This window comes from Phlebotomus papatasi, chromosome 1, assembly GCF_024763615.1.
Source record: "Phlebotomus papatasi isolate M1 chromosome 1, Ppap_2.1, whole genome shotgun sequence".
Lineage (NCBI taxonomy): Eukaryota > Metazoa > Arthropoda > Insecta > Diptera > Psychodidae > Phlebotomus > Phlebotomus papatasi.
The window spans coordinates 82,631,384-82,657,505 of record NC_077222.1 but is presented as its reverse complement, the minus strand read 5'-3'; the positions used below and the strand labels follow the sequence as shown (position 1 = coordinate 82,657,505).

Genomic DNA, 26,122 nt, shown 5'->3' with positions numbered 1-26,122 from the left:
ACATCATCATTGACTCCTTCCATCTGGACATCGGAAATATTAGTGTTTTTGTCAGAGATGTGAGAAATGTCAACAAGGGCAGAACAATATTAACCGTCGAATTTTTACTTTTATTTTCACAAACTTATCGTCTTTTTTTTTAATTTTACAAACTTGAAATTAAAAAAAAATAGGAAAAAAATCTAATCAATGAGTGAAGTTTATTACACACGCCATCCAATAAAATTTAGTAACATTTCTTGAATTATTTTATTTTATTTTATTTTAGCGAATATTAAAGAATGTATCTAGATCTTCGGGAACTGGGTTAAAATTCTAGTGTGAAGACCGTTATAAGGGTTTGATGGATATGATTCACCGAAGGATTCTCCGTTAAAACCAGGGGCATGACATTTCCTATGTTTCCCATATGTTTCTAGCGAGCCGAAAAAATTTTGAGTTTATTAGCTGTTTTCTGTCATTGTAGAATGAATTAGTAAAAAATACTAATACTAAATAAAAGCCAATTTAATATCGTAGAGGTAACCGAAAACCCTAAATTGGCAATCTACGCAGTTTTGGAGATATCTCGTGAAATGTGTACGAAAACAGGGAAAAAATTACACTAGAATGGGTCGCATTTTTCAGAGCTAATGTCACCCCCCGGTTAAAACAAATAAAAAAAACGTTTCTCTCTTGTTAATTGATACTCCTTCGGCACTTGTACAATTTGTACAAAAATATCTTCAATATCTGTAAACCACTTTGAACCATATACCCCTCAGGTCATTGAATAGCTTTAATGAATAATTCAAGCACATGTTCCTGTGGTGTAAGTACAGTGAAATCTTTGTGGAATGACGTGTATTTGTTACTCAACGGTATAGAAGGATTACATTTTTTTTTGGTTTCGAAAGGATCAGACTGAGATGAAATTTGTGGGTGTGGAGGAATTTTCGAGTATAAGTTAGAGCTCCCCTCAAAGAACCAGCAGGCAACTAAATTCAGACCAACGATCCGAATGGGACTTCAAACACCCTCGACGCACGACTCCCTAATCGTGTGTTCTGCCCTCACTCTCCATGGAAAGTTCTTTGGGTAAACTTCTGTACTCGCCACTTTGCTGGAATATGCTGTGTCGACTCACCCCGGAATTCAGTCACTTGGAATGTTGTTGATTCACCAAAGAACTCATGAAGCTAGCCTCCCTGAAGGATGGATGGATGGTCCCAGTGGCCAGCTTCGATCCAATGGATATGGGTAATATATATTGAAAAGTTGCTCGTATCCACTTGAGAGATTTGCGGAACTTAAGAGTAAATTCACTTCAGTCTGACTCTATCAACATTTAATTTTCCAAGATAATTTAAGATAAAACATTCACTAGCAATTTGATTTTCTCTTCAATCTATATTATCATATATCACTAGTTTACGTATCTGATATTCCATTGTTCTGTCATTTATGAAGGACAAAGAGTCATTTTCTCCTATATAAGTTTAAATTCTCACTCTGACAAGTCTTAACGAGATCGTTAGTTGTATTTTTCACTGCATATGGTTTTAAAATTAATCTCACATTGTAGAGAGTTTTGAGCTTTGAGGATTTAATCCACTGATACAATGTTGTTTTCACTGTAAAATTCGTCATCTACACAATTGTGCACATAAAAGTCTCTAATCGTCACCGGATGATTACAACGAGATTTGGAAGAAGTGCCAGGAATGTTGTCCAAGCCAAGGGGGTCCATCGCGTAGAGCTACCATGTTGCATTGCGGCAGGATTCTCACCTGAAAATCGATATTAAAAGCCCATAAAAAGAGGAAACGAGGAAAGGACCTTGCTTTGTGATGGACAACTCACAACATTTCAATTCTGAGGTCAAATTCTCGAACGTAACTTGTAATAACAGGTTACTGTCTATATTATTTGTTGATTACTTGATTAATCGTAAATTTAGCCATAGCTAAAACCAATTATCATGCACAATACTCCATTTTGTATTAATCCGAGCCACTTTTCCTAACCAGTAACCACTCAAGAACATATCTGAGATAAGCTTTTGACTGGTTACTTCTTAATATATTTTATAAAGATAATTTTACTTCACTGCTTAACCCTTTAACGAGGAGACAGTTTTCGCTGAGCGAAAATCAGCAATAAAAATAAAACCGATAAACAAAGTTATAACACATCTTACATCTAACCTTCGAAACGCCAACAGAATCTGAGTTGGTGTATTTTTTGTCTCTATGAACGATAGGGAGAAAAATAGCTCAAAAATTTGAGTAATTTTTCTGACGATACCCAATGACAGATAATTTTCACTCTGAAGAAAAAATATTATGTTTGAGTATTGCAATTTCTTGTTCTAAAACGGTTTTGCTTAAAAAATTGGAAGTATAAAAAATAATTAAAATCAATTTTCAACATGAGAATTTAAAAATTATCCATTTTTGAACTTAAAAATTTGCTATATAGCAAATAGTTGGAGACTTGCAAAAAATATCGTAGATTTATTATCGTAAAGGGTTACAAGCAGGGAAAGTATTTCAGATTAATATGAAATGGAGTGTTGTATGAGATAATTAATTTTGGTCATGGTTAAATTTCCGATTAACCACGCAATCGATAAATGAAGTATACAGTAACCAGTTGTGACTGGTTATTTTCAAGAATTTGATCTCTGGTTACGCTCGTGAATTTGGACTCTATTTTAAATTTAATTCTAGCTGTCACCCTAATATCAATTACGTATTTTAAGATGGAAGGGTGGGGTAATTCTGGTATAGGGGAAATTGGGGCACCACCAAACACGGGGTACCACCAAACACTAATTTTTATTGCTAAACTACTTGGACTATCTCGACCATTCCTTCAGTGGACAAGCATCCCTATAGTGCCTATAAATTCCTATAGGTCTTATCCTCTGAAATCGAATATCCGATTAAAAAATCGCACTGTTTGGTAGTACCCCGTGTTTGGTGGTGCCCCAGTTTCCCCTATATGATTTTAGAAAATATAAAATTTTGGGTAGGAAAATGTGATGTAAATATCCAATACCAAAAGTAACTAACTACATCTTACTTCAAATACGGTTAATAAACGTAAGACAAATAATCATAAATGAATATACCATTTGTAGTCCCTACTGCACCACTCTCCCCTATTTGCAAAAAAATTGTGACTACTTACCATTGAGCACATGGACGGTGACTGTTGTTGCGGCAACATCAGCCAAAGAGCAAGTGTAGTTACCGGAATCATGACGGTTAGCATTTGCGATGTACAAACGACTTACTGCTCCGCCTGGTTTCAAGTCTGTCTTTACACTGCATCAAAAGAAATTATATAAAGTAATATTAAAAAATGTGACAAGTTAAGATGCGCTAAGTTGTGATAATTTTGGAGTGCTTCCAATTCTTTAAATTAATTCACAATGGGATTTACATATAATCGGGTTTAGACTAGTGTTCTAGTTTGGAATGTAACCTCAATAATTATAATAAAAGTATCTAGATAAAATAAATAATCTTTATTATTAAACCACGAACAATCTCAAATGTAAGACTTGTACTTAATTGTGGTTTTCTTTGTCAAATTTAGATTATGTTTAAAATTCTTCTTTTGTATCATAGTTAGATACCTTTTAAATTCTTTTAATTGTTTGCAAATCAGAAATTATTAAACAAGTTGAACTCTGAAGTTGTGCTTTTTATATCATTTGTGATTTTAAACTGAATTTGTTTTAAATATTTCATGACTAATGCCCAACGCACAATAACTATTGTTTGTAAATATGTTTTTAAAATTTCCTATGAGAGAAAACGAGATAACTAGATTTCTGTTTCATTTACTCTCATTGAAATGTCAAAAACATGTTTACAAAACAAAAGTTATTGTGCGTTGGACGTAAGTTTCCTCAAAAATCTTAAATATGGTCCCGGAATTATATATATTTTTGTGTCCGAACGAAACTACGCGAAATCGTTGTATACACTCAGAGAATTTGCATATTCCCAGAAGATCACTTTTGAAGAACTAAAAACGTTTTAATGTAGGGTAAAGTGATATAATTTGGAATTAGTGTTACAAGTTGGACAATTCGCCGGTACAAGTTGAACATAGCTTTTTTCTTGATAAATGCAGTACAAAATTTGTTTTTAAGCACAAGGAACCAAATTATAAAACTAAAACATAAAAATATACAAATAAAAATGAAGTACTAAATTTATCAAGACTAAAAGCCCTGTCCAAATTTTACCATTGTCCAACTTGTACCACTGTCCAATTTATACCACTTTACCCTATGCAAAACATTTCCGGCGCAAATTTTTAGACCAGTTATTAATACAAGAGTTCAAAAGAAATGTTTTGTCGCATCAATAATTTCTTCATATAGGTTAGGGTACATTAAAAATTGTTTCACAAATTAACTACCAATGGAAGGTGTAACTCATTCTCTTTTTTTTCTGACAAGAGTTTCTGGTTTCTCGAGTTTGCTTCAATATGGGCATAAACCTATTAAGTGTTTAAGAATACTTGCCTAATACCACCGCGGCTAGTATCGTAATTTAGCATTCGTTGACCGTGTTTCCACGTGACATAGGTTGTTGGCTGTGGTACCTTGCTGATTACACATTTCAGTTCGATGGTACTACCAGCTTTGTAGAATTTGTCTGCACCGGCACCGCCTCGTTCGTCCACGATTTCCACACGCGGAACTGAGAGTAACAGAACGTGAACCTAAGTGACAGGCGTTGAGGAAACAACGGCTAAAAGTAACTTACCTACAACTGTGAGGTAAACCAAGAAAACGAGAGGTGGGTGTGACGAAACTTGGCATTCGTAGTGACCCTCATCGCGTTCGTTAGCGAACTCGATAAGTAGCTGCCAGTCATTGGGAGGTTGATACTCAAGCTGGTAGCGTGAATCACTACTGTAGGTATGACGACCAAATGTGATCAATTGTAATTGATCTTCCTTACGACGGACCCAAGATACCTGTAGGAATTGGTGAAGAGAAATCAAAGATATACGTAAAAGTATGAGAACTCACCGTCTTCTCCCGGAGATCATTTACTCGACAGTGGAGATGAACATGACTTCCGAGTTGTGTGGTAACATTGGTTGTAGTGTTTGGTTCCTCGAAAAATGGTTGAGGTTCACGGGTAGTTGTTTCCAGGGACTCTGCACTATCATCAGTGTCACCGCCGTCTGGAGTATCCGTGAATGGAGAAGAGAATTCTTGCCAGAAGCCTTTTGGCAAGGAATCAAAAGGATCACCATCACGTGGTCGTATGATGGGCGGAGGAGGTCCTCGAGCTGACACCAAGGCGACCACTAGGGTCACTTCAAACAGTAGCAGCGTCACTCGTCGCCGCCTCATGGCGACGCTCGTGAGCGCCGCTTCACACCTTAAAACGCTTTATAACCTCAGAAGATTCCATATGTTTTGTACAATTCCACTTCATTAAATTCTTGATACTTCGCTAGAACTTCAACAATTGATTCACTCCATTTTTCAGCGACCCAAATAATCACTTATTACTCAGGCTTTTCGATTAATCTGAAAAGGAATTTTCAACATAGTTTTGGTAAAGTTTTGTGTCATTTGAATTAATAAATGAAGTACGGGATGAAGCCTATATTACTTCAAACTTCATATCGGTAAATTTGGAAATTTCAAGAATTGACGGAAACACTAGAACTTTCTTGACTTTCGCAATTTTATTCGTCGTTATTCGTTTATTTTAAACGTCGTAAAGAATAAAATTGCGAAAGTCAAGAAAGGTCTAGTGTTTCCGTCAATTCTTGCTACACCCCATCGCACTGAAATTCTTCACATTTAGAAATTCCTGTTAAAAAATTCTAAGTTAATTTACTATGTCGCGAAAATTACTTGAAGATGGTAAAAATGTATACGAATTCTGCGAATACGTTAATTGTTATGGAAAGTGATTCAGTGAGGGAGATTTAGTGACTGGTAGCCTCAAACGAAATGTGGATAGGGAAAGTTTCAAAGTGACCTGACTTTGGGTTTGGGGTAGCTTAGGAGAAACCGTTCTTTGACTAAATCCAGATGAATTGGATTTTCCTTTCGATTGTGACACGCTCCAGGGTTTGGGATTCAATTAAAATGGGTCTAAGATGAAAATTTATGCGTACCAATGTCCCTCATGCTCCGACACTCTATGGCCTTTAGTATAAGTATGGGGCAAGAAGGAGATGGACCGGAACACAATTTGGTCGACAGGTGAAGATGGGGGATACTCTTTTGTGCACCAGTGTGAAACGATAGAGCTTTATCCATTATGGAAGTGTGATGAGTAGTGTGAGGATTGTGCCTCGTTTCTCATCCTGAAAACTTTTGTACCACCAACAAACTCCGCTAGAAATTCATTTGAAAGTTTTCCCCATTTTACACTTACCACCTCACCTAAATCTCTTTCCAAACATAGCAATTTGGCCCCTCTCTCACCAACATGGGGCGTCCAACAGAGCGTCAATTTCAAAACATTCACACATGAACCCAACGTACCGAAGAAAATTCATTAGTAATGCTGATATTTCGAGATGAGAGCACATGAAGGAAATTAAGCTCTCTGATTAACTTACATCGGTGACTCTACAAAGAAATTGGGACTTCCATTTAATCGAAAGCATCCCACCTCGGGCCTATTTGAACTCATTTCCTTTTATCCAACACATTTGCCAAAGTGCTTCATAATCGCCTAGTTCAGTAGTTTACCTACTGATCAGAGAATTTAAATCAATTTTCGAGCATAAGCATTAAAAGCCCTTCAGCTTTTATCGGAATTTCTACAGTTATGTGCTTGAAAATGTAAACTTTCAAATATATTTATCAGACAAGCCCCTATATGCTTTTTTTTTCTTTATGCTATAAAAACTTTCTTGAGTATATATGTATATACACAGTGGTATCCTAAAAATTGTTTTAAACTTTGTCTGTTATAAACTTATATATTAAAAATGTTCGTCAATTTTTTACGAAAGCTTTGGGAATAACAGACAACTAACTATTCTGAGGTTGCGTATGGAACTTTTGTACTATTATTCCACGGAACTTTTAGACGAGATTCTCATATCTCACCAAATGTTATCTACTGAAATAGTGAAAATTACGAGAAAATCTCAAGGTAAAGGCCTAGACAGACCTACCCCTTAAGACTTCCCTTAGGATGAAAACAGGTTTTAGTGGAAAATTGGTAGAAATATACCGTAAATGCGGACAGCGTTACTCCCCTACTGTTTGTAAGCTTTTCTAGCACTTTAGGATGGTCTTTATTGATCGAATACTATAAATCGGGTTGGTACAAATCATTCTTAAGAGATAGAATCGAAGAAAACCTTACGAACAGCAAGGGACAAGGTCATACCCGAAGGACAAAGTTACCCTTATCTACGGTGGTTCAATAATTTATTTGAGTGTAAGGGCCTTGACAGATATGAGGATTAGCCGAGAGACGGCTTAGCGTAATTATATTAGAAATAATGGTTAAAGTGCATTTCCATCATTTTCCACAAAGTCGTCTCTCGGCTTAAGTCGTAAGTGTGTCTAGGGCATAACTGTACTTAGATGTCCCTCATCTTTAATCTTTAGATCTACACAAGCCGTAATATGGGTCTCAGACCCGAGGTTTAATTACGACTTAAGTTTTATAATTTCAAATCAGGCGAGTTTAATAGATAAATTTTAACATAAAATTTTAAAATTAGTGCAATCTTCCGCCGCCGTTTAAGCGTTGGTGACCAGCCTCCAAAGCCAAATGACGGAAATTTTTATATTCTAAATGGAAAAATTGTTATTTTAGAAATCAGATACGTTCAGAAATGAGGTCAATTCTTCAGTCTGGAGACTATCTGAGGTATCACTAATTAAATTTCTTAGCAGAGCACAATATTTATATACAACCATTAAAAATGTACCTCCCGGCTATCCATAGGACTAATGCAATACAGGATATCAATTTACGTTTAAAAAATATCATATATCTCTCTTTGAAAATTACAGAGAATCAATTTGTTCTATATACTGTTTTTTTGTTTAAATATTGTATAAAATTTTCAATTTGTTGTAAATAGGTATCTCTTGATTATGCCAAGACAAAATTTGTTAATTATCCCATATACATTAAGAAATAAAACTGCTTTAATTAATTGTGCTGTAAGGAAATTGTTTATTGAATTTCTGTATCACTGTTCTAAGTTTGAAGTGGGATAATTTCAATACCATGTTTTTTTTTACTCTCTTTTCAGAAGGATTGTTTAGAAACTAGGCAAGCCATATATAGTCTTTGATTTTACTAAAATTAGTTTTATACGTTTAAAAACGAATTGATAAATAAAGGTGAATTTGACTCAAATTTTGGACAACTTGAGTGTAAATTTGGACACTGTGCTTGTAATTTTGAACAGCTAATCCGCCTCATTAGGATGCCCATTGTTCTCCATTTCAAGAACCAATCGTCCTCTTTCTGTCTTGGAAGAAGCCCGGAAACTTTCCATATCATTAATTAAAGTGAGTTGACTTCGGTACTCCAAGTATGCGCGGATTCGTGCATTCTTTAGCCTTTCCGGGAGCTTTTTGAGGCTTTTCTCACTACATCTCGTTTGTCGGATGATACTCCTTTGTTTCTCCAGGCATTTATACATCAGTCATTCACGAAATTTTGAGAGAAAAACACTTGTATAAAATAAGAACTATCACCTCACTGCTGAATCTCTTAGAAAATTGACCATTTTTCACACGAAAAACGTAATTCACAAGTCAAATCTCACTTCAGGTCAAATGTACAAATAACAATTAATGTGAACCAACACAATATTCTATGAGTATTTAAGGTATTTAATAATATTACTCAAAAAAGCGAGGAAAAATTGTTAGTACTTCACCACAGCTAAATAAGACTGTAGCAAATACGGAGTCATATTTCTCATAAGCAATTTGTCACACTGAAGTTTCAACAAAGTAATTTTTAGTTAAATATTATTCAAAATTTAACGAATTTAGTGGTAAAATCTTCCAAAAGGAACAAATATTTAGATGGAATTCATTATTCATAAATATTGGAATAAAAAACCATAATATTAATCAATTTATTTTTAGTGTCCAATTTTATCCTCAAAGTGTCCAAATTTAGAAACTGTCCAAAATTATGAGCTTTTCCTCTAGTTAAGCGATATTTTGAGTTATCTTAGGATAGTTCACGAGGTGCCTGCATTGCTGGATTCCAAGTCATCTCAGAATGAGGTTGGTGCCTTATTGTTGGTGCCCCATGTTATGAGGGGTAATGCATTGTAAGAGGATTATCTCGTCATAGTTGTTGCAATAGAAAAGAAGAGAATGAGGCTCAACATCGTAAAAGGAAGAATGGGAAATGAGACACGTAGAGTCATTTGTGGTTACCATCTCATGAGGCATCGAGAGGTTCCCCACTAAAGCTTTTCGATCCTTGCCAAGATGTAACACTAAGGCTGCCAAAGGAGTAGTTTTCAACTTGGCATACATTTTCAAAAAGGATGGCGAGAAGCTTATATTGCTACTATGAAAGATCCATTGGCACATGAATCCCAAAAGCCAATTAGAAATTAGTCATAATGAACCTCAAAAGCCACAGAATTATCATGTAAATTGAAAGCTTCGAAATATGCTTTTACATTTCTCCCCTATTGCAAAACCACACATACTCACTTTCCATTTTATCTCTTAAAATTATATATGTATTATACATAGTAGAAATACCACTGTAAATTGTTCAAACATAACACACAGGAAAAAAATTCCAACGGAAAATTAGCAGAGAGAATTCAGTTTTTGCAACTTTTTTTTATTTTTAATTTCCATCATTGTTTTATGTAGAACGTAAATTATTCAACATGAAAAACATTTTTGCTTACAATCGAATTTCATTGAAATTGTGAATGATTTTTTGTAATGAAAAAATAGTTTCTGGTATTATTTTGATTGTCCAATTGTATGTCTAGCAAAAATTGCAGATAAAAAGATAAAATGCAGCTCTAATATAATTTTTGGGGTATGGTGCTTCATTGTGTTTTTTGCGTTATATAATTTTAACGTTTTATAATTTTAATTTTTAGCAAAAAAGCAAAATGAGATAGCAATGCAACACATGACATAATATAAATATATCTTGATCTTATGGATAATCGATTACTACTTTATATCAGTTGGAATATATGCATAAGTATTTTGTCTTATTGAAAGTAAGTTTTGAGAAAATAACGTTTTACTCAAAACTCTGTCGATCTAATTGTTACCACGCCTAGAGGTCAAATAGTTGGAGATAGAGATTAAGGATCTTCGGAGACCTCCCCATAAGTCGGCCCTGAGACTATTAACAGATACCTCATTTTCTCCCCACCTATTCTCTTTTACCACCAAAACCATGTTGTTTGGGATTGCTTGAAAACGCCACAGTAAAATTTATTTAAGAAACTTGCATAAAGTGTGTGGTGTGGGTCGTGGGTAAATCCGATCAGCCTAATTTTTTTTGTACAATATAAGTCTGTATAACGACTTTTCCTATGGTAATGAGCCGCGCTGAGTATAAACCCATTTATTTATTTTAGTTGTTGAACTAATATGTTATACTACCCATTACTAATATAATTTAGTTATGAGAACTAAATGAAAAAGATACTGTAACTAATATTGGTCAACTATTTAATTTATTTACCCTACCTAAATATATAGATGGGTCTATGATTACTATACTTATAATTTCCATAACTGATATGAGGTTGTTGGGACTAAAGTTTTCTATGAGTGTAGAATGATCGTAAGGAATGGTAGAAGATCTTTTAGAAATTACCAGGGCTTTTGAAAAGAAGTCCGTTGGTAGACGACCACCCAGTGAGCACAGTTAGCTGAAAAAGGTAGCGTTTTCAGCATATTTTTGCTGACACAATCAGAAAAATATGCTGACCGTTCAGTCGTTCTCGAACAAAAAGTGATAACCAGATATATGGAAATGGCACTGTTTCGTTTAAAGGTTAGCAGTATTCAGCTGAAAATGCATATATTTTCTGAAAACAATTTTCAGCTCAATTGAAATCGGTTAGCATTGGACAGTGCTCAATTCTAGACATATTTAAATTCAGAATTTCAAAGACTAGTGAGGGATTTGAGGGATCACCCTACACATAAATCTGCAGGTCGTCCACATAAAGGTGATGCGAAAACCCCTGCCGTACAGATGGAAAGTCATTAATACAAAAAATCTTCATTCAAGTATTAGTTTAATTCTTTTGCAAACAGGAAATATTTGTCTTTTTTTTATGTTATGCTCTCAAATAATTTTGTTCATTTGTTACAAAAGTAATAGGGGAGACCAGGGTACAATTAGCCAGGGGCAGAAGTAGACAGTGGATTTTTCTCGGTTCTCTTAAAATGTACCTTGAGCAAAGTATTTTTAATGAAAGTAGGAACACATCCCCATATTCCCAGAAATATTTATAAGTCTGATCCTGTTATCCTACAATTTAGAAGCATTTTTATAAAATGGGTATAAAACTGCAGATTCGATGTTTCAGTTTTTGGGCCAGCATTTGGTTTTCTGAGTTTGTAGTCAAGATTTCATAGTTTTACCTCGTTTCTGGTTTCATAAACCTAATTAAAAAATATTTTTCACTTGGATAATAATTATCCAATTTTTTATATAAGATGAAAAACACTAAAACAGCCCTCAGGGCAGTTGTAGCCACTCTTCCGTGGCCGGATGAAACCATCAATGATTTTTCACTAATACATGGATAATTGTTAGATGAAAGAGTACTATTGATATTCCAAGCAATATTGCCATTCGGATGAAAAATTTGTGAAATATATTTTTTCAGGATATTTTCATCAATTTTGCCGCAATTACAAAAATGTCATAAAAAAGTCGGCTAAAGTCTTTTTCATTAGGTTTAAGTTGCACATTTAGTATCAGTGGGCTTCAGTGGATCAAGTGAAATAACACTTGGTATTTCCAGTTTTAAAATTTCGTCTGGAAAACTGGTGGCAAATAACACCCCGAAAGTGGGTAAATCTACCCAGGCCGGGGCAGGTGTAGCCAATGTGTCATACTTTTTTCATTATCCTCTCTAGAAAAATCCAAGGATTTGAGAGCTCTGCACTATACGGTTTTATACAGCCAATATCTTAATGCTAACATAAAAACATTAGACAAACTTTATCATTTTTTCACAAATCATGCGCGAAAAAAAAGCTTCATTTGCTGGCTAATTCTACCCCTGGCTCCCCTACATATTTCGATTTGAACTAAATTGTTAAGCGGTTCAACTCACGAGATAAAAAACAATGTAAACCATGCGAACAGTTTATATTTGAGGTATTTCAGGACCTCCAAATCCCACTAAATGTTGACTATAAAAAGCGGTTTTTGCTCTAAATATTTCATAAACACTATCTTTTATATAGTATAGCTATATATAGCTGTATTAATTGAGTATGAATAATAAAAAGCACCATTGCATGCTGACCATTTACTCTATAAAGTCATTTTATTAATAAACGAGTGGACTCTAGTTAGTATAAATTCTGCTAACCAAATTCACAATACATGTTTCTATATGTACATAAGCTTTGTGTCCCGACGATTCTAAAGCAATTCAATTAAAACAAAATTGTTTTATAGTTTTGTATTTATATTTTTTAATTTCCGATTGTGATTTGTACCTTTTATTTTTTGATATTCATTACAATCCGACTTTTAACAACATTACTTTGCTTTGTTTTATTTATTATCCACAATGCATTGTCAGACGGAATTGGCTTTACGAATCAAAGAATTGTGTTGCTGTTAGGAAAAGCACATATTGCCTTTAGCATCAAAGAGTATCGTAGTATTATATTGCAGGTTTTGTGTTATTATTTTTATGTGTGATTTTTTTTGCTTTTGGTTTGAGGAATTAGTGTCAATTTTTATTTAGATAGAGTCAAATAAAAAACTACTAAATAGTTGTGCTGAATGAATAAAAAAGCGTTTGAGAAAATTATGTTCTAAAGAACTGACAAGAGCAAGGCAAAATATTGACTGATAAAAGCGAAGAAATGTATATATAAAATACCTAGATAAAAGACATTACATCATTTTAGGGGGAAGTGGGGCACCTTTGAATTGGGGTACCTTTGAAATAGGGTTTTTCTCCTATTTTTAATTGGGACAGGACGTTACCGTTATATTATATAATTTAATTCAATAAACAAATAGTGAAACTAAAATACATTATAAGGGCCACTTCCGCTTTTAAAAGTAGGAGAAAATGCCCTATTTCAAAGATGCCTAGTACTCTACTTCAAATTTAGATTGACTGAGACTTTATCTAATGTACATTATGATCACTTTAGAATTTTTCAAAATAGATTAGTAAAAGACTAATATTAATTTTGCATATACGCTGTACTGTACACAAATCAGGATTTAAAATTTAATGTAAATTGAGCAAAAAGATCTCTATGATTTAATAAAAATAGTTTTCAATTACCGTATGCATTGTGCCGCATTTTAATGTACACAGAAAAAAATATTTTGTAAAAATGTTTATAAATGTTTGTTAATTCCTATAGGGGAGTTACGAAATCCTCGTGAATTGTATAACCCATAAACAAGTTCGTAAAAGTTTGTAATTTTTTCACAAACATTGTTCGTAACATGATCATTTGACGGACATTTTTTGTACTTTTACAAACATTTGTTCGTAAATGTTCGTAAACACACAAAAAAATGTTCGTAAAAAATTTGTCATTTGTTCGTAAATTTTTGTTTTCCTGTCGAACATTTTACGAACATTTACGAACAAATGATAAAATTTTACGAACATTTTTTGTGTGTTTACGAACATTTACGAACAAATGTTTGTAAAAGTACAAAAAATGTCCGTCAAATGATCATGTTACGAACAATGTTTGTGAAAAAATTACAATATGAACTTGTTTATGGGTTATACAATTCACAAGCATTTCATAACTGCCCCATGAGAATTCACAAACATTTACGAACATTTTTACTAAATATTTTTTTCTGTGTAGGGGAAATTGACCTGAGTTTGAATGCGGCAGCCTTTGAATATTTCAATTTTTCTCTTATTTTCTAAAGCAAGAACCCTATTCTCTAAACAAACTATAGTCAATACAACTAACTATTTTCTATTAACTTCGATTAACAAAATAGAATTTTTGCTTTGAGAAATGAGAGAAAAAATAAATGTTCAAAGGCTGCCGCATTCAAAGGCAGACCACTCTCCCCTACCAAAAGAATTTTAGGTGTTTTATTGACTTTTCGAAGTGTTAGAGCGACACAGTTGCGTCAAAAAAAGTTTAAAATTAAATCAAAAATTGCATTAAATTTAAGTATAACAAACTCGTGCTCCTTAAGACTTTAGGGGAGACCGAGGTATATTAGACAGGGGGAGAAGTTACTTTATCTACAGCTTTATTTGGTTTATTTGGCTTTATGTACCCCAACAGGAGTTCTGGTAAATTTATCTTATATTATTTTAAAGAAATTATCCAGAACAGGACAAGGGTTTAGATTTGATTGATATACGGTTCTGTACAGCCACCTAGTGCTACACTTATAAGACATAAAGATAATGGACAGTCATTCTTTCTCACAAATTGCTGGCTAAATATGCCCCGGTCTCCTCTATATGTTACTTGGAACAGAATCGACTTGAAATTAAAATTAAATGTTTAAGTGAATCTTTCTCAGAACAGCTAAATTTTCAATTTGCCACTAAAATACCCACAGTGCGATATGAAGAAGATGGATGAAAAATTACAGAAAAATTTAATATTATACGATAAGATAGCTCGTGAAATTCCAAATACATCACTTGACGTTAGAATTTTTTCTAAAGAAATTTCCAATCAAACTGTCTCCTGTCTATATAATTTGCATGCATGGGGTAGCAACATGTCGAAAGTGCAGAGATTTAAAGGAAAATGAATGTACTTTTGCGACATGAGAAACGAATTGTGAAGCCTCTTCCTCTTCTTTCATTCATGGTAAGAAAACTGCATGCTTGTGTCAGGGAAAAATAGATGTTGTGTCGAGACTTGGCAGATAAATAAAATTCCACCGTCTTGTCGATACAAAGTTATCGCAGAAGATACAATAAGGCAGTGAATAAGAACCATCAATTTTCATAAAAATTTACTGAGTGACAATGCTAAGACAGAGCATGTATACATTGATATGCATATGCTGCAATATTGCTGAATTTTTACAATGTTAGTGGAATGGTAAGCTCTGAAGCAAAAGTATATTTCTGGGACGATTTGTAGGTCATTCTCTTTGGAGCTTTCAGTAACATTGTGATTCATCACGTTGCTTAGAGCTCTCAACAAACAAGGCTTCTCTCTCCTTCCATCCAATCAAAAATATGCACAACACTTTCTCATCTTAATATACCCCATTGTGATGATTTTCTTTTTCAACTTTCACTTTCGTGTTGACTTTTCTTAAAGCAAAAATAACTCACAAGGATTTTAAGATCTTCATTTTCCTCTCGATTGATTCTTAATTTTCATTGGATGTACTTTAATGATGACATTTCCTGGTGGAAAACGCAGAACTGAGGGATTTCTAAGTAATCCCCATTAGAAGAGTGTCTCTGAAAGCACCAATTAAGATAAACGCCCTAAAAGAGAACACTTCTATTATTTGAAATCGCTTGGGTACACTTGGCAATCACCATAATAGATTGATTTTTGGGCTCTTGATTGCTCTAAAGCAGTTCAAAAAAGTTGAAAAACTTAGCGAAATACTTGAAATTGCGCTCAAGTTTAATGATATGCTTTTAATCTTGATTTTGTGTCCTTTTAAATTTATAAAGAAAAGACATTAATTTTTGCCTTTTTGAAAAATTAGTTTACTATGCATTTGAATCATCAAACTCTCAAGTATGAGGCATTCTCTTGATTTTCTTCCAACAAATCAGTTTCTTCTTTGTTTACCGATTTATCATTGACATAAATTGCTATAAACTATTAAGAAAGTCGCTATACAAAAATTAATTTTAATTTTTTTTTCACTTTGCATTATGGTCCGGAACGTGTTTATAATTACGGTGACATACGGAGATCTTTAACCTTAAAAAATCAGAAAATGAGAATTTTTTTTGGGTGACCGGGATAACAGTTGATTTATGTTTAAAAAAATAATGGATAAGATTTTTAGATATTCGATTAACATGGATTTATTCAAGAGAGCAGGTTTTGTGAAAAGTAAAATTCTTTGTAAAATTCTAACAACAAGTATCTTTCGCTAAATTTTCGTGAAATTATAATTCAGTCAATCAATTAATCAATTAAATGCAAAATTTCAGTTTTTTGTAATTTTCATCATGCATGTTTCTTCTGTGTCACTAAATATTGGCAAAAAAGGTTCAAAGGGGATTTTTCCAAAAGAACCACATTCGAAAGGGATGCTTTTAATTAAAGTACTTTGATGAAGGTAACCCTTCTTTAAAGATGTGCTTGACTGTTCTAAGAAAGCGGCTTATGAAAAAATCTCTTTCTAGTCTTACAAAGATATTAACACTTAAGCAACTAATTTGGGAGAAAAAGTAATAAAGAATTTAATTAAATAAAACTCTAGAACAGTCTTTAGATCATACGCTTGTCCATATGGTTCAATTATTCTATTTCTTTAACTGGTAAAATTTTGTGAAAAAAAATATCTCAAAATTGAATATAGTAACACATAAGGCCTATTCGACACATGTTAACCCAGTCGACGCGACGACCGACTCTCAACAATCCTAATTAATTTATTCCTCTGACACGCCCAACCCCTACCATCCTTATGGGTACTGAAAGCTTACTTTTAAGCTCTTGTCGTAGGTAGATGTTTTCAGTCGTCAGTGAGTGAATACCAGTCGCCGTAGACGGTTGATTCTCATGAAGTAAGAAATCGGTGGCTCATTTAGTTCTCCAATTTCCCTCTATAAATATGTTTAATAATATCGTTTAACCCTTTGATGACGAGACACTTTTTACGGACTGAAAATCAACAATAAAAATTAAACTGAGAAACATAATCAATGATAAGTCTTACACCTAACCTTGGAAAGTCCAACAGAGTCTGATTCGGTGTATTTTGTGCTTCTATGAACGATAGGGACAAAAATAGCCCAAAAATTTAAGTAATTTTTCTGACAATACCAATGAATAATAATTTTCGCAGTTTTTATTCCCAAAAGGGTTTTACTTAAAAAAATTGAGAATTTAAAAATTCACCATTTTTGAGCTTAAATATTTACAACATAGCAAATAGCTAGAGACTTGAAAAAAATATTCTAGATTCCTTCAACCTTCTACTTTACAATTATGTACAGACATAAGAAAAAAATAACTTTGGGTAGTCAGGAAAAATTACTTTCTTTATGGGACACTGGTGTTCCAGTCGTCCTTAAAGGGTTAAGCTGAGCCCCATCACCACTTGAAATATTAATGGCAATTGGTCAAGTACATTTTTAAAAACATCACTATGATTCCTTCTTGTTGCAAAATTAGAGAGCATCAAGAACAGGGCTAAATCTCTAGTCTGAGGACCATATAAGTTGATAAAGGAAACAGTTGCGTTCTTTACGTGAAACCAACAGAAATGCAAGACATGTGGGAAACTCAGTGGGAAGCTCCATGTGAAGTACAGTTCTATATCAGCTAAAGAACAGAGGAAACCTCCAAGAGTGCAGATGATTTTATCATATATTTTGAATGGAGATCTGCACATGTGAACGTCAAAGTGATGTTTTTTCATGCAGGGTACCATGAATTTGTCCGTTTACATCATGGAGTACGTACAAAAATTCCTGTTGTCTCTTTAAAGATGCCTTTATATAACCTCGATTGTCTGGCCATAGATTTGGCATCGTATCGTTACCCAAAGGCAACCAAAGAATGTCACCAAAGAATGTTTGTCCCATACCAAATATGAAAACTTACATGATGCATCCATAACCATTTTTGTTAATTACAATTGGATAGGTATTACATTTTTTCAGTTTCGGAGTGGATGTAACCATCGTGAAACACATGGATATTCAAATGAATATACCAAATTGTTATCTATGCTGATTTTTTTTACTCACATATTAAGGAAAATGTGACTAACACTTCCTTTGAATGTATCACAACAGTGAAATGCCAATCGTGACGTACAAATCACCCTGTTAGTTCCTTAGAAATCACTGCGTTATGAGTTGGATGGAATCAGTATGGAAAACGCCGTGGTATCACTATGAAAGGATCCGTATAAATTTGCTGACATGAATGCATTTTTAATAGGGATACCCGCAATATTCGTTTCATAGAGAGATATTGGGCTATTATCAAAAAGTACCCGAAGAAAAAGGAAAAACCCTTTCCATAATATCGAGGAATTAAGGAAAAAGTGGAATAAAATGGTCAAGGACCGTGGTGGTGATGATCTTGTGAATCATGATTAAGCTGTGAAATTTTGTTATTTAAAAATTTGAATAAAAAAAAATATATCTAAGTTATCTACAATAAAATCATGTTCTAAAAAAATATTTTTCTTTTTTTTAATAATTATGTAGTTTTTGGTTTTGAAACATTTTTCCTGAGAACAATTTTACCGTGGGCACGCCTTATTTATACTTTTTTATTATATTATCATAAGGATTTGTTTTTTTTTTTAAACATTACAGTAAAATAATTGATGTTGATAAATCAATATACATATGTACATACATATGTATGTGCAAATATTCAATTCGATGAATTATTGTACTTTCTTTGAGTTTGAGCAACATACGATTTTCTCAATTGTACCATCACAGTATTTGAATCTTCTTTTAACATAGCTTTTTAGTTTAAAATGTTTGAATGGAGGAATTTGCATAATTCAACTAGTAAAATCCGCAAAGCAAACACGTAAACAAATAAAAGCGATATGCAAATTTTGGTCCAATAACTTTAGTTTGATTACATTACTTGGAATTCTTTATTTTCTATGGGTAGACAATATTTATTCGCAAAATCATATTCTGAAAAATGCAGAATAAATTCGAATATTTTGTCAATTCTAGTTATGAAAACTATGTGGTAAAACTTCTTTTTTGAAAGGCTCGTCTGAAGCATCTGAAGGTTTAATATGTATATGAAAATCTTCTCAAAATAATTACGGAGAGCTCCCAGAATCATCTATTGACTGATAGATAAGTTTAAGGTTATAATTTTTATTTCAAAACGCTTAACATAAAGATTTTAATTATTAATCCTAATTGATAAATCCTAATTGTTTTTAGATTTTAACAGCTATTAATAGGATTTTTATAATCATAGCTTTGATTTTATTGCAGAAAAAATCTTGAAATTTAATCGCTTGACTTTTCTAAACCAAGAACCAAACGTTTCGGAACGATTTTTGGCCATACGTTACAAGAACTAGAAGTCAAACTGAGAGATACAGCTACTTAGGGTCTTTAGAAGACTTCTAAAAAGTTAAACGAGAGATCTTAAACATGATCTCTAATTTTCTTTTGTCCAGTAGGGAGAGGTGGGGCACCTTTGAATTGGGACAGCTTTGAAATTGAACTTTTCTTATTTTCAAATGAAACTGGACCTTATTATGATATAAATTTAGCTCAACAAACCAATCGCGAAGCTAAATTGCATTATGATAAGTTTCAGTCCTATTTAAAAATAGGAGAAAAATTCAATTTTAATGCTACCCTGATTGAAAGGTGCCCCACTTCCCCTTACTTTCTCAAATTCTTTACCATAGTATAGCATATCACATTTTCGAGCATTCTGGAAAGCAGGTGTGCTTTGCCGCAATTTTTTGTTCATAAAACTCCCAGGTTGAAAGAAAATTGATACCTTTTGCAATTGAATAAGTCTACTCAGTCTACTAATGGAAAAATACAGTGATTCAATTTATATCAAAGCAAAAAGTACTCCTCTTACAATGAATATCCACTGGAGGAGTGGTCTTTTTCATCAAAAAAATTAGATGAATCCCTCCAACATTGCCCCAAAATTTACTTTTTATCTTTATTTGATGGGATGTTTGCCTTTTCTTAATCTTAAAGAGTCTAGAAATCCTAAGAATATTTCACATTTATTTCATTTACAGATATACATATAGGCTTTGTGATATTAGTCCTTTCTATGTTTTCTGTCGAAAGCGTGAGAATATAATTTGTGTTTCTGAGAATTTCCGTTTACCGGTACCTCATACGGGCTTCAGACCTAAGACTTAGCTATAAGGCTTAAGTTCTCTAATTCCTTATCTGTCAAGATTTGTTCGGAAAATATGACTTATGATTGGACATGATGGGCAGATGATCCTGTTAATTCTGAAAAATCAATAAAATTGGTTATAATAATACTAATAATGGTGGCACAACGTTCCATAGAGGAACTACCCAAGAAGCAAAATAGCTGTCTTATAGAACCAAGTATTAAACAAGTCTTTTAGTGCACTTTTAAAAGACTTAAAGTGAGAATTTTCTTTTGAAATTCCTATAGAAGCTCTTAAGATCCTTAAGAGTGCGCCACTGTACTTATAGTAATCTCAGTGATGGAACCAAGAGCGTTATAAGCAAATAAAAAGATTTTTGGTTCTATAGTGTCTTACTTAAGGAATCCTACAAGACTATATTAAGAAAAAATTGCTTCTTGGGTAGGCCTTCCCATAAGGGGAGTTCGGGACTTCCATTATTATTTTTTTATACAGGGATGGGGTTTTTAGTCCTATGTCCCGTGGAATCAAGTGCAGCGAAGTTCACTGGATGAAATCCGAACACCTTTAACGCCAGAAAAATTCCTGGTGACCTAAAGGGGATTCGAACCCGGGACACTTGCATCGTAGAGCTAGTGCGCTATCACTTGACTCATTGAACATTTCAACGTAATAATTATTTCAATGATTTAGGAAAAATTGCAAATGTGAAGAAGTAATATCTGCATGGGTGATTACAAAATATAGCAATTCATAGTTTCTCTGTTAGATACAATTTACCAAAATCCGGTTTACAATTTACCAAAATCCAAAAATTGGTTGCTATTTTGAAATTTGAGGCTTTCGGGAACTGGGCTAAACCTCTTGTCTGAAAACCGGTATTACACAGGCTTCAGACCTAGAGTTTAGCCATAAACTGCTCTAATTTTTGAATAATCAAAATTTCTGCTAAAATTCTATTTAAGGCTTTTATATTAAGAGCAATTAATCTAATAGATTTTTATAATAATCACATTGTTCACAATAATCAGAATAATAATTAATCATGCTTTATTATTTAGAAATTCCAGGCATTAGGAAACTGCTCTAAAACTCTGATCTAAAGAGTGTTTATTTAGAGGGGGTGAACAATCTTTAAGGAAAATGGAACAAGAATTCTATCGTGAATTGTAAGGTAGTAGTGAAAATGAGGTAGTTGAAACACTGATTTTTTCTACACTTTTTGGACTTATTTCGACCATTTTTTTAGTAGAGAAGGATCCATATATTATTTATAAATTTATACTTTTAATTGTATTGTCTGAAGTCTAATATCAAATTAATAAATTGCAGTGCTCAAAACTACCGCATGTTGACTATAACAGATCCGGTTCCCTCTACCTATCGGGACATGCACAAAATTTGAAATTTTATGCGAATGAAAATTGTTTTATTTGAAAATTTTTGGTTGCGATAAAGATAAATATCTGTATCAAGCTATTATATATAAATACCTATAGATTAATATTTAAATAATATTTTTTAATATAATATTAATATATTTATAATAAATATTTTTTCAGCTTTTAACGAGTTTGGTTAGCTTCCTAATATTTTCCATTTAATTAAAAATTTATCATCTCTATAAAACGGTGTTCTGCATGGAAAAGCTTTGGAAAAGTTCCTAATGAGCAAAAATTTGTCATATGATAAACAAAAGGTATTATTGAATTTATTTATTTTTAAAAATAATATTTAAAATCAAAATAGGGATAACAGGGATGAAAAAGTGATACATTATATACTCTTCAAAGTCCCAAACAACACTCCTGAAGAAATTAATAACAACATTATTTAATTTGTATTAAAAAGAGGTGGCAAAGCGTCCCAGGCTTTACAATACAAAGTGCTCGAACTCGACTTAGATGCTATACCTCAAAAGTACTTCCACATCGTTTATCGGTTCACAACCGCTGTATACAGATTCATAAATTACTCAAAAGGTGCCCGAAAATAGTTTTAAGAATAATAAAATTGATTTTTGGACTAAAATTACTTATCGGTTTATAACAATTTCATTACCGATTCAGATTTATTGGAAATTCCAAGACCTTTTCAATGAGCTAAAGTTAAAACATGATACCTCTTGGTTGCCTTAGGAATAATATAATTGATTTTCGGATAAAAATTAATTAACGGTTATGAATCGATTCGTTACCGGTGAAAATGAAAAGTGTAAATTTGTGGAATGAAAAAATTGAAGGATTATAATATTGCTCTCTCTCTCTCTCATTGGAGTTGAGCACACATTTTAAAGTTAAGAGATTGGTGTTTATAATATGCAACTTTTATGTACATAATTATGTACATACATAATCTTATATACTGATATGTATATATAATTGCATATAAAGCCCTGAAGAAAATATTCATAAAACAGTGTAAGTTGAATAATATTAAAGTTTTATTATTACATTCAATATTTTAAAATTTGCCTTGAGGAATAGTTTTAACTTTCGCTCTGAGGGTTGTTATCCTCGTTTAAACATCTTGAGATAAATGTCGATTTAAAGATTTATTTCAAGGTTGAGAAGATTGTCTTCAAATAATTTATTATGTGCAGATACGAATCGCGGTGCTCTGCCTCGTGTAGCTGTGAGTTTCAGACTGAATATTTATAGGGAAGAGATATAAATGCTGAAATCGCGGTTCTTGAGTGAATGATTTAATGGAAAATTACATTCAAATCTTTTGTTTTCCCTGTTCGCCAGTCTAACCAATGCCAGAGAACTAAAGAACAATCGGTTAGAGATAAAAACTGGGAATTTCGGTGACTTCCTCTCCATAAGTCGACCTAACAAATTACTTAAAGGAGGTCCATTATACTCCTACCCATCACTAAATTCTAAATAAAATGTTACTTTATCATCTTTGTTTTCTCCAAAATAATTCTTAATACATTTTAAAATGAATAAAAATATAGACATAGCTTTGGGTAATATTTCAGCCACCTAGATTTTCAAAGGTCCTATCCCTTCCGAAATTCTTTTAAAATAGTTTTCACTGCATTTCTTTCATCGAAACGACATTTTTTGTTTTTCTTTTTGCATTGGATGATCTAGGAAGTATGCAAAAACTCAAAATTCGTGAAAATTTGAGGAACAAAAGTGTCCGAAATTGCAAGCTGGACGAAATTTGATACAGTTATGCCCTAGACACCTTTACGACTTAAGCCGAGAGTCGACTTACTGGAAAATGATGGAAATGCACTTTAACCAATATTTCTAATATTATATAATTACGCTAAGCCGTCTCCCGGCTAATTCTCAGGTCTGTCAAGGCCCTTACTCTATTAGAAACCGACCAAGTAGCAAGACTTAATCAGAAAAATGTTATTATTATTATTGGATTATAGTATAATGCCCAACACACAATAACTTTTCTTTTGTAAACATTTTTTGACATTTCAATGCGAGTGAGCGAGATCTAGATCTAGTCATCTCGCTCACTCTCACAGACAATTTTGAAAATATGTTTACAAACAAAAGTAATTGTGCGCTAGGCATAATTATAATTGCTACATTCGCACGTTGTGTACCTTCGAATTAACCTTTTAACGACGAGACACGTTTTACGGACTGAAAATCAACAATAAAAATTAAACTGAGAAACATAATCAATGATAAGTCTTACATCTAACCTTGGAAAGTCCAACAGAGTCTGATTCGGTGTATTTTGTGCTTCTATGAACGATAGGGACAAAAATAGCCCAAAAATTTAAGTAATTTTTCTGACAATACCAATGAATAATATTTTTCGCTTTAATGAAAAATATTACGTATGAGTATTGTAGTTTTTATTTCCAAAAGGGTTTTGCTTAAAAAAATTTGAAAGTATAAAAAATAAATAAAATCAATTATGAATTTAAGAATTTAAAAATTCTCCATTTTTGAGCTTAAATATTTAGTACATAGCAAATAGCTAGAGACTTGCAAAAAATATTCTAGATTCCTTCAACCTTCTACTTTACAATTATGTACAGATATAAGAAAAAAATAACTTTGGGTAATCAGGAAAAATTATTTTCTTTATGGGACACCGGTGTTCCAATCGTCCTTAAAGGGTTAAGGAGTAAGCTTCACGTTTTGAAGAGGTAAGCGATACAACAAAACTAACAACTGTGGTAAGTTTACTACCAATTATAATGGTAATAACTGTGAAAAGAGAATCATGGAATCCGATACTTTTGATTGCAAATAACGGTGCAATTAATTCAGTCGCTGATACAAGCGACAAAATATTATTTCCTGACATATCAGACTAACAATGTGAAGTAAACAAATATCATTTTGTAAAAACAAAAACAGAAACTTATATACATTTCACTTTCTACAAGCAAAACTTACCACATCCTGGTCTTGCTTTACTTTGACAGATAAGTTCTTTCGTTGTTTTATTATTGTCACAGAAGTGAAACAGATATTCAAATATTAACAAACTTTTAAGACTTTTAAAAACAGAAAGTTAATTCATTAATTAATTATTTTTTTAAAAAATGTTTTAAAACTTGGCTAAACAAATTCTCATGCAATCTTTTCTCCATAAAGCATTTATCTATAATTTTCATAAATCTGCTGTCTTATAATTTAAAGACGCTTTCCACAATATTATCAATAATCTTCCATGCGGTCTAATTCACACGTTGTATTTTAGTAAGTTTGTCTTTAGTTGCAAACTTAGTCAATTGGACGGTGATTTTAGGAATACACCCAAATGGTGTCATATACAAATTCCGGTAATTCCAATTTTCCTGCATCTACATTCAGAGTTTATCCATTTGGAAAAGCAATTTAGTGTGTCAATGGTGGAGATGCCTATATATACAATTTTCTTCGCCAATTGCTTCACATTGCAAAATAACTTCGTTTTACCAAGGAGAGGAGTATTTGTGGGAATTTCTATGACAATTACAGTGGAATTTTCTAAGAGCTATTTGCCATTCCGGTTCTGGCACGGGAATATCTTAAATGGCCTCATTTTGCTTATATGGAAATATCTCATGTGGGTCACTCAGAAAATGAGATTATTTCCCAGTGCTTCTTCGCTTTTACTGCGACCCATTGGCTTATAGGGCGTATTTCAGATCATGCCTTACCCAATGCCAAAAATGTGCTGCTTTTGCTTGATATTGTCCCTGTGACCTCCAATAATTCCACTATATTTTAGAAATGGCACAATAAATTTGTCTTATCCATCAAGAAATATTCTCGATTCCATTTTTGAATAATTTCCGGACACCACTTTAGAGCACCCCCTCAAGCAAAATGAAAAATATGCCTTCACGGAAATTGTGTGTATAAATATGTTTTTTGGGGGATTGGAAGCGACGGGTGTGTTCACTGAAAAATTTTCACGTGATTACCGAAATTTTTCACAGAACATTCGAAAGCACGACCGAAATATCGAGTGTTGAAACTCCAACTGAATGCCTCTTTTAGCTGTTCTATTCCACGAGGACGAATCTTCCCCAGCAGTTCCCCATACGATTGCGCACAGGGGTATTGTGAAGTCTTCTTCAAACATCTCTCGTTAGGGCTTGTTTTAATCAAGAGCAAGTCAGTGAGAAAACAAGGGAAAAAAAACATTTTCCACACAACACAAGCTGGGAAGACAGAAAAAATGCCCGTTAAACAGGGAATTTATGATCCACAAGAAGATTTTCTCATATCCGCGAGGGAAGAGCCTTTCCATTCATATTTTCTCTAAGTCCTCTGACGTGGCCTAATCAGTTTCCCACCCACAGCACCCCCTGGAGCCCTACAGGGGACGATAGGGGTCTGAGTGTGTGGCAAGTGCTTGGGAAAAATAATACCGAAATCAAATCACGTTCAGAAATGTGTGTG

The 26,122-nt window shown here is 33.2% G+C and overlaps 1 protein-coding gene across 1 annotated transcript; it reads right to left on the bottom strand.

The window, feature by feature from the left end:
* Positions 1-1,310: 1,310 nt before the first annotated feature.
* LOC129810403 (obscurin-like) lies at positions 1,311-25,702 on the bottom strand. Its single transcript, XM_055860856.1, has 6 exons — positions 25,375-25,702; positions 5,039-5,548; positions 4,770-4,983; positions 4,526-4,703; positions 3,175-3,311; positions 1,311-1,769 (listed from the first exon to the last, which is right to left on the bottom strand). The coding sequence occupies exons 2-6, from the start codon at positions 5,366-5,368 to the stop codon at positions 1,663-1,665; spliced, it is 966 nt and encodes a 321-aa protein (XP_055716831.1). The 5' UTR covers positions 5,369-5,548; positions 25,375-25,702; the 3' UTR covers positions 1,311-1,662.
* Between the last annotated feature and the right edge of the window lie 420 nt (positions 25,703-26,122).

Bases quoted from the DNA above. Each gene is read 5' to 3' on its own strand.
- LOC129810403 (XM_055860856.1), bottom strand. From the start codon at position 5,368: ATGAGGCGGCGACGAGTGACGCTGCTACTGTTTGAAGTGACCCTAGTG. The intron at 4,984-5,038 runs GTGAGTTCTCAT...CAATTCCTACAG, and splicing joins ATGATCTCCGGGAGAAGACG to GTATCTTGGGTCCGTCGTAA. The intron at 3,312-4,525 runs GCAAGTATTCTT...CTTTTGATGCAG, and splicing joins ACTAGCCGCGGTGGTATTAG to TGTAAAGACAGACTTGAAAC.